At 41.1% G+C, this 15828-nt stretch overlaps 1 protein-coding gene across 1 annotated transcript in view; it reads right to left on the bottom strand.

Annotated features, from left to right (window-relative positions):
- Positions 1-15828, bottom strand: part of scf (Calumenin B scf) — an 86325-nt gene that overhangs the window by 20925 nt on the left and 49572 nt on the right. The window contains exons 3-4 of the mRNA XM_080268689.1: positions 11189-11322; positions 1058-1251 (exon numbers count right to left, since the gene is read on the bottom strand). Coding sequence (XP_080124815.1) covers positions 1058-1251; positions 11189-11322 — 328 coding nt within the window. The remainder of the gene's footprint in view (positions 1-1057; positions 1252-11188; positions 11323-15828) is intronic.

The following is a 15828-nucleotide window of genomic DNA, read 5'->3' as shown; positions in this document are numbered from 1 at the left end:
CAGTTTGTTTACACTTCATCATTAACTGATCTGTAACCAGTTCTGGATCTCTGTCAGATTAGAACAAACTACTGTATACTTATACTGTCAGCCTTCTACTTTGATACAATTCCCATGTGCTCACCCATCACAAACCTATTTTACTTTGTTGCCCCTAGGTTTCTTTCATCGGAACTCTGCATCTTACAAGACACTATCTGTGACTTGGGGGACACTGCCAAAGACCTCTTAGTGAGCCTATGTTATTGATGCATCTTTCCCAAGTAAAATTTGGACAATGAGGAAATAGGTGTTCGGTTCTGTCTGTGTGGTACTGGCATTGCCTGCAGGCTAGATTACAGTGTTTGGTTTATTCTATGTCTGTTGAATGCGGAGTTACTACGACCCCTTTTTTGCACATGGTACAAAGCCAGTGAATACCTCCACTCTCCACCCAACTAACCAAAACCTTTGTCTTCCTTATAATTTTTCTTCCCAATCATCATTCCCCAACCCTATCACTTCATACCCTCCTTCCACATCTGTAATTGCGAAGACATGTTATGGTCTTGAAAGTAATAAACACTAATAACATCTGCTTAGCCCTAACAACAGTGCTGTCATTTCTTTAACTGCAGGATATTCTATACCCAAAATTTATATAAGTACTGACTATATTTAGTAAATTCCCATTGTTCTAATCATAATCTCCCATGCCTCACTCCCTTTAGGAGTCCCCACAATGGGCTGGCCATAACAGAACTACAGTACAGTACCTGTAATATACTGGTAGCTTATCTCTAACCTAAAATATATTAGCCTTGTCATTTTTTTTTTTTTAAGTTTTAATATCAAATATATTCAAAAACAATGCTGTACACCCTAGATTATGGAGGTAGTAGCTGGGTTTTATGGGTATAGAATTTGTAGTACTTTCTCTATGTAACTGGGTAAGTGATTAAAAAAGAATCAGCACTGATGGGGTTGACAATCATATATACATCAATGACACCTCTCTTACTGACTTTATCACAATTTATTTACTTTAATAAGCATGAATGGAAAATGGAGAACTCACTGTCAATGAAACCGTACACCACAGCCTTGTACTCCTGCCAGTGCAAAGTTTCCTTGTTTTCAGGGTTGTTCGCATTCCACTGTCTCTTCACGTCTTCATTAATGTACCGCTTCTGGGTATATTCAATCCAGTTTTGCAGTTCCTTCTCTGTCACTCCTCCATCATTATCTGCGTCAATCTTATCAACTATTTTGCTGAAATAATCAAAAATACCTTTCAGTGCATCATCATCATCATCATCTTCCAGACCTCCTTTCCCACCTTAGGGCAGGGTGAGGAGTAGCAATGTCCAGACAGCCAATATCTGCCCAATTAATTGGGCCATGCTTCCATTCATTTCATCATTCAAGCTCTCTCCATCAGACAGAAAAAAAATAAATTAATAAATAAAAAAAAAATAAAAATAAAAATCACCTTCTGTAGCTTGACATATACCTATCTGGCTGAGTCAGTCCGAAGCCTGTCATGTTTAAAATGGGGTGCCAAATCCCTGGTTATGTGCTTCCCCGAACAAAATTCATCCATCTAGCTTGGTCTCTTGTCAGTTCCTTAGCTTCACCAGCTTCCATACCTATCTTCCTCACACTCTCATCCACCATATCCCTCCACCTTCTTGGCCTATCTTGCCTCCTTCCTCCTTCAAATTCACTCAGATATACCTTTTTCACCACTGTCATCCAATCTCTCCATATGACAAAACCATCTCGGAACACTCTCATCGATTCTGGTGTCCACTTGGTATCTTTCACGTATCACATTATTCCGTATCCAATCCATTCTCTGTACTCCACATACATTCCTCAGCAGTCCCATCTCCACTGCTCTTACTTTTGACTTTTCGTTTTCATGTCACACCATAGTCTCACATCCATATGTTAAAGTTGGCATTAACACTCCCTGTATGCCTTGCACAGCTGCAACACTCAAGCCTCTGTTTCTTATCAAGGCCTTCATAGCACTAGCTAGATTTCCTTCCTTGTGTCACTCTACTTTCCACTTTTGCACATTTTCCTCTCTTTTCTATCACTGTTTCCAGGTATCTGAACTCTCTCACCAATTTCAGACTCTTTCCATTGACTGAAACATTCACTGAATTTACTGTAAATGCTTGTAATAGTAGTAGTAGTTGTTCCCTAGGCAGTCTGGCTGAACAGCCCCGAGTCCCTTGGGAAGGCCATGGCCGAGACTGGGCTTTCCCACAGAGCTCTGAAAGAGTGTATGTTGTGTTGTTGGTGTAGGTGATTGTGTGTAATGCAGTCTTCCATAATGTGCTTAATAGTATGGGGTGCTGTGTTGCATCCTGGACGGGCATCAGTGACAGAGTCATCCAGCCTCTTCTGGTAGCTTAAGAGGGCTGGATGGTGCCCACATCTCAGCCTGGCCAGGTGGACCCTGTCCTCACGAGGGAGATAGGATTCAGAAGAGTGGATGTCAGGAGGCCGTGCATGCAGCTGTGTGTTGTCTTTAAGTGACTGAATGGAGCGGCGAGTGATCCGAGTGTGGATATGCTTCTGGAAGCTGGTCTGAGGTGGGAGAGATGACAGTATCTGTGTATGGTATTGTGTGCTGGGTGTTGTTTTGATGTTCCTTGGTGTGGGTGGATGTGCTGCCATGTAATATAGTGGATGTTGTGGGTTTGTGGAGGCTGTAGCAAGAAACTGGGTGCCTCTCATGTCTAGGTGATCCTTGAGTTTGAAGACTTTGCTTTCTTGATGTAGGTGGTTTGTGGGTGTAGCAGCTGTGAAGCCTGTGATTATTTTTAGGGCCTTGTTCTGTATGGTCTGTAGAGTGTTGCAGTGTGTTTGGATGAGGTAGAGCCCAGGCAGGGCTTGCTGGTCTGTAGAGTGTTGTAGTGTGTTTTGGTGAGGTTAGCGCCCAGGCAGGGCTTGCATAATTCATCACTGAACGTATGTATTGTTTGTATAATGTGGTGGTGGTTTCTTTGTTGTGTCCGAATGTCATATGGGCAAGTGACCTCAAGGCATTAAGTCTTGGTGTTGTTTTATTTTTAATGTTTGTGATGTGTTAAATTACATTGATGTATTGTACTGTATGTTACACCAAGGATTTTGGGTGTGTGTGTGTGTGGTAGGGGAGTGTTGTTTATGGTTAGGTGTGGGATGTGACTGTGTTCTGCTGTCCAGTTTGTGAGAAGAGTCACTGTAGATTTGGCTGGGACTAGTTTGAGCCAGTTTGTGGTGAACCATTCGTGTACTGTATTGAGGTAAGGTTGGATGATGTGTGCAGCTGTGTTTGTGTTTTGGTGTGTACATGTACAGTAAGTGTTATCATCTGCATGGGAAGCTATGTGTATCTGTGGTGTGTGGGGTGTGGGTATGTTGTGCATGTATAGGTTAAAGAGTGTAGGGGACAAAATAGATCCTTGGGGGCACCGTTTGTGAAGCTTCTGATGTTAGAAGACTAATTGGCAAATGTTACATGTGCACATCTGCCTGCTAAGTAGTTTGCCAGTCATCTTTTTGTGTTATTGTGCATGTTTGTGTTGAGTATTTTGTTTGTGAGGTTGTGGCAGGGGATGGCATCAAAAGCTTTGCTGATGTCTAGTGTGATTGGGAGTGCTCTGTGTGGTGGCCTAGCTTAATTCATGCCATGGAAAACTCTGTGTAAGGCCTGTAAGAAGGGTGTTTGTGGAGTGTAGTGGCCTAAAGCCATGTTGTGACTGGGCTAGGGGAAAGTGAGGTGTGACTAGTTGTAGTACCAGTAGTTCAGTGACTTTAGAGGGGGTGCAGAGAAGTGTGATGGGGCGGTGTGAGGAGAGTAAAATGGGGTCTTTGTTGGGTTTAGGGATAGTGATGATAATGCCATGCTTCCACATGCTGGGTATTATGTTGTGAGTTGCTGTAGTTTGATATGTTGGTGAGTGCTTGTATGCCTTGTGGTCCAAGGTGTTTAAGGTGAATGTTGCTTATGTTGTCTGGTCCACAGGCAGATGAGTGCTTAAGGGTGTTAATGATGTGCTTCGTCTGGTTGTAAGTGAAAGGTGCATAGGCTGGGTCTGTGGGGAACTGTCTCTTACGTCGGATGATACGGCGGTCTTCGGGATGGAAGGTTAGATGGCTGACTTGTGAAAAGTGACTGATGTGAGTGTTTGCTTGTTGTTTGTTTGAGGGTAAGGTGTCTGTTGTTGTGATGGCAGCGTGTGATTGTGTGGTGTTGCTGTTGGAAAGTGTGATGCTGTTTAGTGTTTTGTAGAGTTTGCTGATGTTTGTTTTGTGGTCAAGTGTTTGGAGGTAATTTTTCCAGTTTAATGTTTGCTGTTCAGATATTTTATTGTTTATTTGAGTGTTGAGATCTTGTATTTGTTGTACGGTGTCTTGTGTATGGGGTGTCAGGGAGTGTCCCGGTGTGTCCCGTTGTCTGATGAGGCCTTGAATTTCTGGTGTGAAGTTGGGGTTGTGTCTCTTTCTGTTGCCTCTAGGGATGTGTCTTTTGTCTGCATTTTGTATAATTGTATTGAAAGTGTGTACAACGGTGTTGATGTTTGTGATGGGTGTACTGTTTAGTGTTTCGAAATGTTGTTCTGTTTCAGTTACTAAGGCCTCCCAGTTGGCTCTCTTATAATTAGTGTATGTGTTTGTGGCCAGTTGGCTCTCTTATAATTAGTGTATGTGATTCTGGTTTTGGTAGTGATGATGATTGGGAGGTGATCAGAACCTAGGGTTTTGACCACTCTCCAGGATGTAGTGAAGGCGAGGTTTGGGGGACAGAAGGTGATGTCTGGGGATGATGGGAGGAAGAGGGCTTGGTGTGGGATATGGGTATGTTGGTCTAGATTGTTCAGTATGAAAAGATGATCTGTCTGGGATTGTAACTACTTGTTATCAAATGTGGTTAAATCCATCCATCCATCCATCATCCAGTCTTACGTTGCCCCATGAGAAGCGTAGAAGCTCGGGGCTAGGCAGTTGGTCCTGACGTTTAAGATGAGAGTGATGTGGTAAAATACTAAAGAAAATTCAGAATAAACTAGAATGCAATCAGAAAGCTCATACCTCTACCAATGCCACTGCCATTAAAAAGGATCTGGATCTGGATCCGTGGAGATATTGTGTGGAATACTTACAATTTGGACCTGCCTCAAAATGTAATCAGTTGTTCCTTGACCCATGGACCACTCTTCTACAAAATTTTACTGACATTCATTTAGAACTTTTGGAGATATTATACATATGAGCTGGATCCACCCCAAAATTTAATGAATTCTTTCTTGGCCCATGGCCCACCCTTCCACCAAATTTCATTGAAATTCATTGAGAACTTTACGAGATATCGTCTCGACAAACAGACAAATAAACATAGGTAAATAATCATATTAGAGAAACATCCTTTAACCCCTTAACCGCAAGATGTCACTTTCATGACGCTTGGGAGCAAGGGATCATACCGCAGGGCGTCACTTTTGTGATTCTGTGTTATTTTGAATTCGCCTGGGCTTTCAAGTGGTGGCTTGTATCATCTATCAGTACTGCCAATGTCCAACACTAGTCAGCACTCCTAATCTCATCTGTACTCCCATCCATTGTTGACAATTTAGCCATTTCTCCCCATTCCTGACTCCCCTTCTTACCTCCCCTCCATTACCCTCTCCTCTCGCCTGCCCGGCCGTGCTACGCTAAGTAAATCTTCCCTGGAATTTTCCACTGATTTCATCCATTGAAATAAACCCTATGCCCTATTCTTATACCAAATAATACTGTATATACAAGAAAGAAAAAAGGTAATCTGTGATAGTGCCATACACCTGGAATTGGCTAATTATCACCTGACAACACCTCACGTGCACTCGTTCGCTAATTTTCGCTGTTTATTTCCTCTTGAAATGTGCTGCATAATCTATTCTTGTAATAAAAATATATATAAGAAAGGAAGGGAGAAGCCTAAATGATATTTACATTCACCTGGAACTACCTAATTTATTATGTATTGTCTAGATTTCCTGTCAATCATTTTATAGCGTATTTATTAGCAGCTGTCACCCCGCTGACATTGGCAGCATTGCACTCCCCCTAGGCAGGCCACCACACTGTATTCAGTTTACTGTTGACTTTCAAGATGAAAGCAGGTCGGATTCGAGCCTGTCCAATTCTGCCGCTTTTTAGCCCTATACAAAGGGCCCTGTGACCTCTACCCCCTACTAAACCTCGTGTGGAAAGAGGTAAAGGGCTAAGCGACTGCTGTGGAACGTGAACTGGCTAATTTGTCAATGAAAATTATAGACAGTGACTACGATCTATCTGGTGCGTAAAACAGTGCAAGTGGAAATGTAAATAATGTGTAAACAGCAAGTGAAAGCAATGAATGTAAATATAAGTGAACAGTGGAAAATAGTTTTATAAGTTACTGCAAGTGACTGCATAACACAGTGTAAATAAAATAGAAATGTAAATAATGTAAATAAAATAGAGAATATATATAGATGTGTAAATGAGTAGTAATATAAGAATACGAGTATATATACTAGGAGTAATGAAAGTGAAAGAGTCACTCTAGCATGTATGAATACTATGAGTTATGAAAGTGAAAATGAAAGTGACAGATTCACTCTCAATGCTAGTATACAGGATGAGAAAGTGAATGCTAAGTATTTTACTGAAAGAGAAATTTAATGCCTACAGTGACAATAAACTACTATTACTGAAGGAAACTTATGGATAAAGACTGTAGATATATATAAGTGTTATATAGTAACAGAAATATAAAGTGTGAGTGTTTTTATGAATAATAAATGACAAAACACCAACGGCGAACGATCGCAAATGGGAAGGTCATATGCGCTCGTAATTTTCATTGCTTTCACTTTTTTTATTTTTTTTTTTTTTTTTTTTTTTTTTTTGAGTATGGATTCCAAACTATTTGAGAATCATAGAATAGTGTTTCTAGTGATAATATCAGGCTGTGGTAATCATATTACGGGTTGTCGGGAAGTGTAAAGTGGAGACTTCGTTACCCAACTTCAGTGGTCTCCACAAGTCCTACAGTACTCAACGAAGGCTCAACAAACATCCCAGGAGAAAGCTGAAGGTATGTGCCATATGCATATGTAATTATAATATTCTAGGGCTAATAACTGATTTTTGGCAAATATTTTTAGAGAGTCTGTTGGAGCGCGAATATGCCCGCGAGACACGCAAGTCAGGCAAAAACAACCCCACGGTTTAGGGGTTAAGAAACAAGTAACTGTGACTATTCAAGTAAATTCACATTTTACATCACATTCATTCATCATCTAAACCTACGTTGCCCCATGAGAAGCGTAGCAGCCCCGGGATAGGCATTTTGGTCCTGACATTTAAGATGAGAGTGACCTGCCTCACTCAACCCTGAGTGCTATTACATGAGCAATAAACCCCAACCATCTCTTGGATATAAACCCTTCACCGGCTCAATGTGATTGGAGCGCCATAATTACCCATTAAACCACCAGGCGCCAAAATTTGGTTATATGGTTGCCACCCAGCATAGTAAATGGTTTCCTGGTGTACAGGAAAACATTTGGCTTGTCACTCAGTGTAGAGTCGCCCACAGGCAGAAGGAACAGGAAAGAATGAAGGAAGGAAAGACAGAAGAGGGAGTCTAAAGTCACCCATAGGCAGAAGGACGAGGAAAGGATGAGGGAAAATTAGACAGAAGTGGATGGAAGGAAAGAAGGATGGAGGAGAGGAAAGGGCAGACACCCAAGAGCAGCACTACATCAAAGGGAAGACACCCGAGGGCAGCACTACATCAAAGGGCAGACACCCAAGAGCAGCACTACATCAAAGGGAAGACACCCAAGGGCAGCACTACATCAAAGGGCAGAATCCCAAGAGGAGCACTACATCGAGTGAGTGGATGGTGAGCGCCCCCACCTACCACCTGCAATGAAATAATGTATAGGCACCATACTACATAAACAACATGCCATGCAGTAATGGAAGTAAGTACTATAAAGGACCAAAATGAAAGCCAAATACCAATTATAATGAGACTGAATAAGCTTAATGTTGTGCTAATTTTAGTCAGGATAGTAGCTTTCAATTCAGGATAATTGTCCATCCACCCATCCATCATTTAAACCTATCTTACCCCATGAGGAGTGTAGGAGACCGGGGCTAGGTAGTTGGTCCTAATATTTATGATGAGAGTGATCGGCCTCACTCATCCCTGTGTGGCATTACTTAGGCAATAAATCCCAACCATTCCTTGGATATGAACCAACACATGCTCAATCCAGGTGGAGCACCTTAATTACCCACTAAACCACCAGATGCTATAGTTTGGTTATATGGTTACCACCCAGAATAGTAAATGGTTTCCCGGTGTACAGGAAATCATTTGGCTTGTCACTCAGTGTAGAGTCACTTGTAGGCAGAAGGAAGAGGAAAGCATGACATAAGTGGAAGGAGGGAAGAGAGGAAAGGCTCAGTGCATACAAATCACCACAGTTTTATGTATGTGCATTGAAAGACAAAAGTTGTGTTGCAGTTTTGTCTAAGATTAAGTGTAACATGTAAAACATCATGACAACTCTACCACAGTGAAGTGTAACATGTGCAACATTATGGGAGCTCACCTCAGCTACATATTCATGGTTGGCTACACTGACTTTCTCAAGCTTCATATCTGCTGCTAATGTGATGACAGTATAAATGATCCAAGGAAATTCCAAGTCTTAACATCGATTTGCAACAATTACTGTACTGCATCTGAATTTCGTACATGGCACAATGCAAGCCATGTTCTATCATGCAGTGATTGCGTGACTGCTTCATTTTACACCTTTCCACAAAAAGCCATGCAGACCTAGTATATACCTTGGTATGGAGAGGGCAGACAACAAACATCCAACCACTATGGAGATGACTGGGTGCATGATTTGTCTTTATTCTGGGGGAGATGATCCAGAAGTGATAGTGTAAACATACAGTGTAAGCAGAAACACAGAAAAATGGATTAGGCAATTTCAGGAAGAAAACAAAATGGAAATGATCATCAATATTCACCATTCAGGTTACTCTCATGGTACCACACCATTACAGGACCAGGTAAAAACTAATAACAGCAATGGAAGGCAGCACCTGCAAGCAGCACTTGGCCATGAGAGACGAACTGCATCTAGAATGAAGCACACGAACAGTTGTGCGTAGACTCTGGTCTTCTAGGTTATGTGTTTGAACTCTAGCCTGTAGGATTTATATAATTATCAATTGGGGATACTCACCATCCACTCACTCAATGTAGTGCTGCTCTCAGATGTCTCCCCTTTCCTCTCTTCCTTCCTTCTTTCCTTCCTCTTTTGTCTTTCCTTCATTCTTTCCTCTTCCTTCTGCCTACGGGTGAATTTACACTCCCATTCTGTCTTTCTTTCCTTCATTTATCCTCTTTCCTTCTGCCTATGGGTGACCTTATACTCCCCCTTCTGTCTTTCTTTCCTTCATTCTTCCTCTTCTGCCAATGGGTGACTCAACACTGAGTGACAAGCCACATGGTTTCCTGTACACCAGGGTGGTAACCATATAACCAAATTATGGTGCCTGGTGGTTTAGTGGGTAATTAAGGTGCTCTGATCAGCCTGAGCCTGTGCAGGTTTATATCCAAGGGGTGGTTGGGGTTTACTGCTCATGTAATGCCACTCGGATGAGTAAGGACGGTCACTCTCATCTTAAATGTCAGACCAATATGCCTAGCCTTGGGCTCCTAAGCTCCTCAGGAGGCAACACAGGATTAGATGATGATGAATATAAGCTAATTAAATTAAAAAAGATGGACAACTGACTTCTGGACATTCCTTTAGCTAACTGAATTACAATGTAGCTGATATGGCAGTAAAAAAGAAAGCACATTCGACACTCTTCACATATACAGGTATACCTTGATACACGATACCCCTAGATGCGATACCCTGGCTAAACGATGGGGGTAGAAATATCACCATACCTCGCCTAATGATGGGGGCAGAAATACCACCATGCCCTGCCTAATGATGGACAAACCCCAGTTTAATGATGGGTTTTTATTTATTTATTTTTTTTTACCGATTTTGATATTTTAGACTAAAATTTTGTGTTTAGGTTGATTCAAAAACTGTTTTTAGATTAATGTGTTCTAGCCATTGGTGGGGTGAACACTTGTCATTTTGGGTTGCAGTTTACTAAGCTTGATTTTTTCCAAACTTATATTTGATGATTTTCAGACTTTTTGTTGTTGTTTTTAGTGAGTTATTTACAGGTGTTAGGCTTAGGTTAGCTTCTTTTACAGCTGTTAGGCCATTAAGATTGGCTTTAAACTGTTTTTGGACTCATCTGGGTGGGTTTAGGACTTGGCTGGGGGGGAAACCAAAGGCTCAAAAACACATCCCTATACATGTTAAATCTACCCAGAGATATGATACCCCACCTAACAATGAATTTTTACTTAACCAGTTGCATTACTAAACTGGGGTATACCTTAAAAAAAAAAAAAAAAAAAAAAAAAAAAAAAAAAAAAACAGTCTGAGATGTAACATGTACAGCAGATTTGTTTTGCTATGATAAAAAAAAACATGCTCAAATCCACAGACTCGTCACCTGGAGCAAACGGCATCTCATATCAGTGCTACGAACTGTCTTTATGACACAAAGCAAAGCGCACCAAAACCTAAGCCTTTCAGATGTTTTCACCAAAGTTCACATGACTTTTGTCTTTCATTGTACAGTACAGTATACCTTATTCATAAACAGCCTGATCAAACAGAACTAATATGCATTACCTGCATTTAAAAAGGGGTCCATAATCTGTGACTGATACATCCATGTACTGTACATCACTGAAGATAAATCAAGTTATCAAACCAAGTCAACCACCACGACTATTAGGCCTGGATCTAGGGAAATTACTCGTATCATGAACAAACATTTAAAGGTCTCAGTTACATATTCACAAAAAAGTTACTTTTATTCAGGCTACTGCCACACAATTTGCTGGAAAGACCTCATTTAGAGCAATAAAAAACTGTCTCCATTAACCTTTTCATAATAAGATGTCTCTCTATTACATTACAGCAACTACAAATAAATGGATTTATCTAAAGAGAGGCCTTTCTGATTTAATAACTTAAGAATGACAGTGACTGATATTTCTGTGTGTTCCCACCTGAGCCTGTCTTTGCTCTCCTCTGGTGTGAGCTGGTCAAAGGTCCGAGCCTCATCCTCACCCAGGAAAGCTTCATGATCATAATCGGGGTTATGCTCATCATTCACAAAGTGCTCTTCATTGCTCAGCTTTTCCTGTAACATAAAACATAATGAATCCATTAAGCTCAAGGATATACTGTACACCCAAATATTTTTTGCACCTGTTGAACTAGAACTAGCTGTATTGCAGCTCGGTGGTTTGTGTAGCAGTACACAGTCATGACTCTAATTGTGATGGGGTTACATCACGTGATAATATATCTCATACCGATTTATCATATATCGATGTCAATTTAACAGGGGTTCAATGGGGATAAGTTGGGGGTCAAGGGCCATGTACATTATATATACATACAGACATATATACAGTGTGTATATACAGTAATCCCTCTACTATCGAATGTAATAAAGCCAAAGGCATGTCTGGAAATTGGTCCCATCCAGAAAGTGGGCCCCTAGCTCCAGGACTGGTACTTAAGGACCCTAACCCAGCCTAACTTTGAAAGACACCTAAATAACTCCATACCAGACATGCATAGCACCTATTTAAACCTATTTAAGACCCTATTCACACCAATAATGGACATAAAGCATGAAATAAATGAAAAGGAACCAAAGAATGAGGAATTAGAAGTGACTGTACCTCAGCCAGGGTACATACAGCACGTTTGTGGCCGGCTTTTCTAACGTTTTGGCAGTGGTGAAAATGCCTTTGAAGCATGTACAGTAATCCAGTGTTGTGCTGCACTTAGTTCTTTGCACTGTGAGTTATTGTTTAACACTGCACATTGTTCTCAACTGCACCACACCAGTTTCAACCGCAAATTTGCACTCCACAGTTAATCCTTTGCACTCAAATTCTAATTTTTTAACACTGCACAACACTGTAAATTCCCGTGTGGTCTAGTGGCAAGGTATTGCAGTTTATTCACAAAAAATGAGCACGTATGGCTTCCATTGCGATAGGCATCTGCTAACCATCAAAGTTAGGCAATAACTGTTGGAGTGTTGGGGATAGGGAAACAGATTTGCCAGATCGCAATGGCCACAGTACCAAATTCCTCAATTTTCATTACCAGATTTGTAAAGCTAGCATTTATTCTTAACTACTGTAATTATATAAACAAGTGGAAATACATGTAATCACTTTTCTCATAATTAACAGCATGTTGATTATTTTCACACTATGTTGGCTAGCAGATTAATCAGAGAGAGCAAACAATCCACCATCTCCATCCTGTGTACCCTCATACATATGAAAAATCTGTTTGGTAACGCATTTTTCTGATTCATTGCCAAACGAATTTTTCATTACCAAATTGGCCCACATTTGCTAATGAAAAATACCAAATGGCAACCCTGACAGGGAAGGGGGGAGGGGGGAGGAAGGAAGGGGTGAAGGGGCCGTGGTGTAAACCAGCTATTCGGTGCCGCGTGGCAATTTCAAATTATGGGTGGGAAAAAATTCGGATTTGGGGAGGATTTTTTTTCTTTTTTTTTGGCTATTTTTGGGTTCCACAGGTCCAGGCCCACAATGTCCGGTAAGTGGGGTGTCCGGAAAGTGGGCGTCCAGAAAGTACTGGGATTACTGTATATATATATATAATGAAAATCTGCAGATACAAGAAAAAGTGTGTGTGGGGGGGGGGGACAGGTCAGTCATAGCAAGGAAAGCATGGGGTCAGGTGAAGACGAGGCGAGGTGAGGTGATAACTGCAGTTTGTGTAGGGGTTAAATGGAGGAGTGGAGACAATAATGGGCTTTAGTCTGGGTGGAGAGAGAGAGAGAGGGGATAGCACAGTAGTAGATATCGAGTAGAAAGGCAATGGGGTAGAGGGTAAGAACTTTGTATCCTCAGTAATTATGGGATTTGAGTTGGGTTGGAGAGAGAGAGAAAGAGAGAGAGAGAGGATAGTAGTAGGTATCGAGTAGAAAGGCAATGGGGTAGAGGGAAACAACCTTGTATCCTCAGTAATTATGGGATTAGAGTTGGGTTGGAGAGAGAGAGAGAGAGAGAGAGAGAGGATAGCACAGAATTAGGTGCTGAGTTGAAAATAAATGGGCTAGAGGGAAAGAACTTTGTGACATCAGTAATTATGGGATTAGAGTTGGGTTGGATTGGAGAGAGAGAGAGAGAGAGAGATGGACTTATGAAAAAAAAAAAAAAAAAAAAAAAATGACTGATGAAAGACCTTTAAGAACAATTTATTCTCTTAGGTGGGGGACAGCCTGTGTATATATATATATCTATCTATTGCCAGACGCCTCAATCCCGCTTGGGGTGGCCACAAACAAATCGCCTCCAAGTCGCCCTGTCTCCCGCCATTTCACTGCCCTGCTCCCAACTCACTCTCATATACCTCTCCATCCCATCCCTCCATCTCATCCTCGGCCTCCCCCTCCCTCTTCCCCCCTCCACCTCACTCACATACACTCTCTTCGTCAGTGTTTCACCCTCCATCCTCTCCACATGGCCAAACCACCTCAGTGTGTTCCTCATAACGCTTCTTATCACATCCATATCCACACCACAACGCTCCTTTATATCCTCATTCGTCAGCCTGTCTCTCCATGTGACTCCACAGGCTTCTCTTAAATAACTCATTTCCACTGATCTCACTCTTGACTTGTGTCCTTCCAACAACGTCCAAGCTTCACTTCCATATGTTAGACTTGGTATCACAATACTGTCATGTAGTAACTTTTTCACTTCCATGCTCACTTCCCTGTTTCTTATCACTGCTTTCAAGGAAACAGCAACCTTTTTTCTCTGCTGTACCCTTTCAAGCACTTCACCCTCCAAACCTCCATCCTTACTCATCACGCTACCCAAGTACTTAAATGTACTCACATTTTCCAATTCCTCACCATCCAACCTCGCTGTACATTCACTGACTTCACCTCTCTCAAAGACCATCACTTTACTCTTCCCTACATTCACCTTTAGATTCCATTTCTTACACACTCTCCCAAACTCATCCACCAAGCCTTGCAGCTCTCCTTCATCTTCACTCAACAACACAGTATCATCTGCAAACAACAGTACAGGGAGTTTCCAAATGCTACCCTCTCTCACCAGGGCCACTCCAACATCCACTACCCTACCTTGTACCTCTTTTATTACCCCATCCATGTACAGATTGAACAACCAGCTCATAAATTTAAGTATTTCACACACAAAAAGTTAACACTCCACTTAATACTGCATACTGCACTATTTGTAAAGCACCTCCACTGTTATTTGGTAACAGGGATGGTGTTTCAATGGTCATGCACACATGAAACAAGACAAAAAGTAGACGATCATAGCGAATTAACATATAAATAGTGAGAAAAAATTAGCACCAAGCCTAGAATGGCTATGTGGCACTAAGGCAGCAAAGAATGGAAGATAATTAAATTAGATGCAAAACACACAAAGCAGAAAGAAAAGCAAGAATATTGGAAATAGAAAAAGTAGGAGAATCACCAGAGATATCAGTAAGCAACAAGGGAAGAGGTACCGTATTTCGTGAGGTAGAAGACGCACTTTTTTTGTCAAAATAACCTTCAACCATCCTCATGCGTCCTGGAGGCGAGACTTAGACCTTGGCTTCATTTAGAAGAATCACTCATACAGAGGATCATCTCACTGTTTGGCAGTCAAGTATTTTTTTTGAGTGTAAACACTTTTGATTTACTGTAAAAAGTTACATTCACTTGTGTATATACTCAGATTTTACGATTAGACACACCCAAGCTCAAGAAAAAATTTAGGGTTTGTTTACAACTGGCCATGTGATGGTCTGAGGGTTTAGCAGTATAGCAGTTTTGCAATTTAGCATCAAGCAAACACCCTACTTTAGCAGGCTAACATGATCACAGGTGAACTCCCTGCTAACCTTCTGAAATGCAGTCATGATCACTTTGCTTGCCATCCACTCAGTAACTAGTAAGGGAATCATACTGGAGATGATGGCTAGCATGACATTTGAGTCATTGTAACGAACGTCTGTCTCATATGGAAATTCAATAACTCTTGTTTGGCTGGCTTCTCTTACTGATATTTTGTTTCATTCGAGACAAGAATATAATAGAAGGAACCAGTTTTATATTACCATTACTGAAAAACGGGAAAAACAGCTGCAACATTAAACAGTACTGTCTGAAATTACAGCTTTTTGGCAGTTTAGCAATTTAGCAGTTTAGCACCTAGCAGTCCCCCAACTCTCAGAACATGATCACTTCTGAACCCCTTGCTAACCTTCAGAAAGGCAATAATGATCACTTCACTTGCTATCCAACCACTAACTAGCAAGGGAATTATATTGGAGTTGTTGGCTAGCATGACTTTTGTTGAGTCATTGTAACAGATGTCTGTCTCATATGGAAATTCAAAAATCCTTGTTAGGCTGGCATCTCTTACTGATATTTTGTTTCATTCGATACAAGAGAATCATAGAAGGAAGCAGTCTTATATTATTGTTGGTGAAAAATGGGAAAAACAGTTACAACATTAAATAATACTTCCCAAAATTACAGCATTATTAGCGGTTTAGCAATTTAGCAGTTAGCGCCTAGTGATATGGATATTCAATCACCCCATGTTAAGATGGCTTC

Source organism: Coenobita brevimanus, chromosome 29 (genome assembly GCF_032717465.1).
Source record: "Coenobita brevimanus isolate Jiangsu-jjx chromosome 29, ASM3271746v2, whole genome shotgun sequence".
Lineage (NCBI taxonomy): Eukaryota > Metazoa > Arthropoda > Malacostraca > Decapoda > Coenobitidae > Coenobita > Coenobita brevimanus.
Note: the sequence above shows the minus strand (reverse complement) of the source record. Positions and strands in the feature narration are given on the sequence as shown.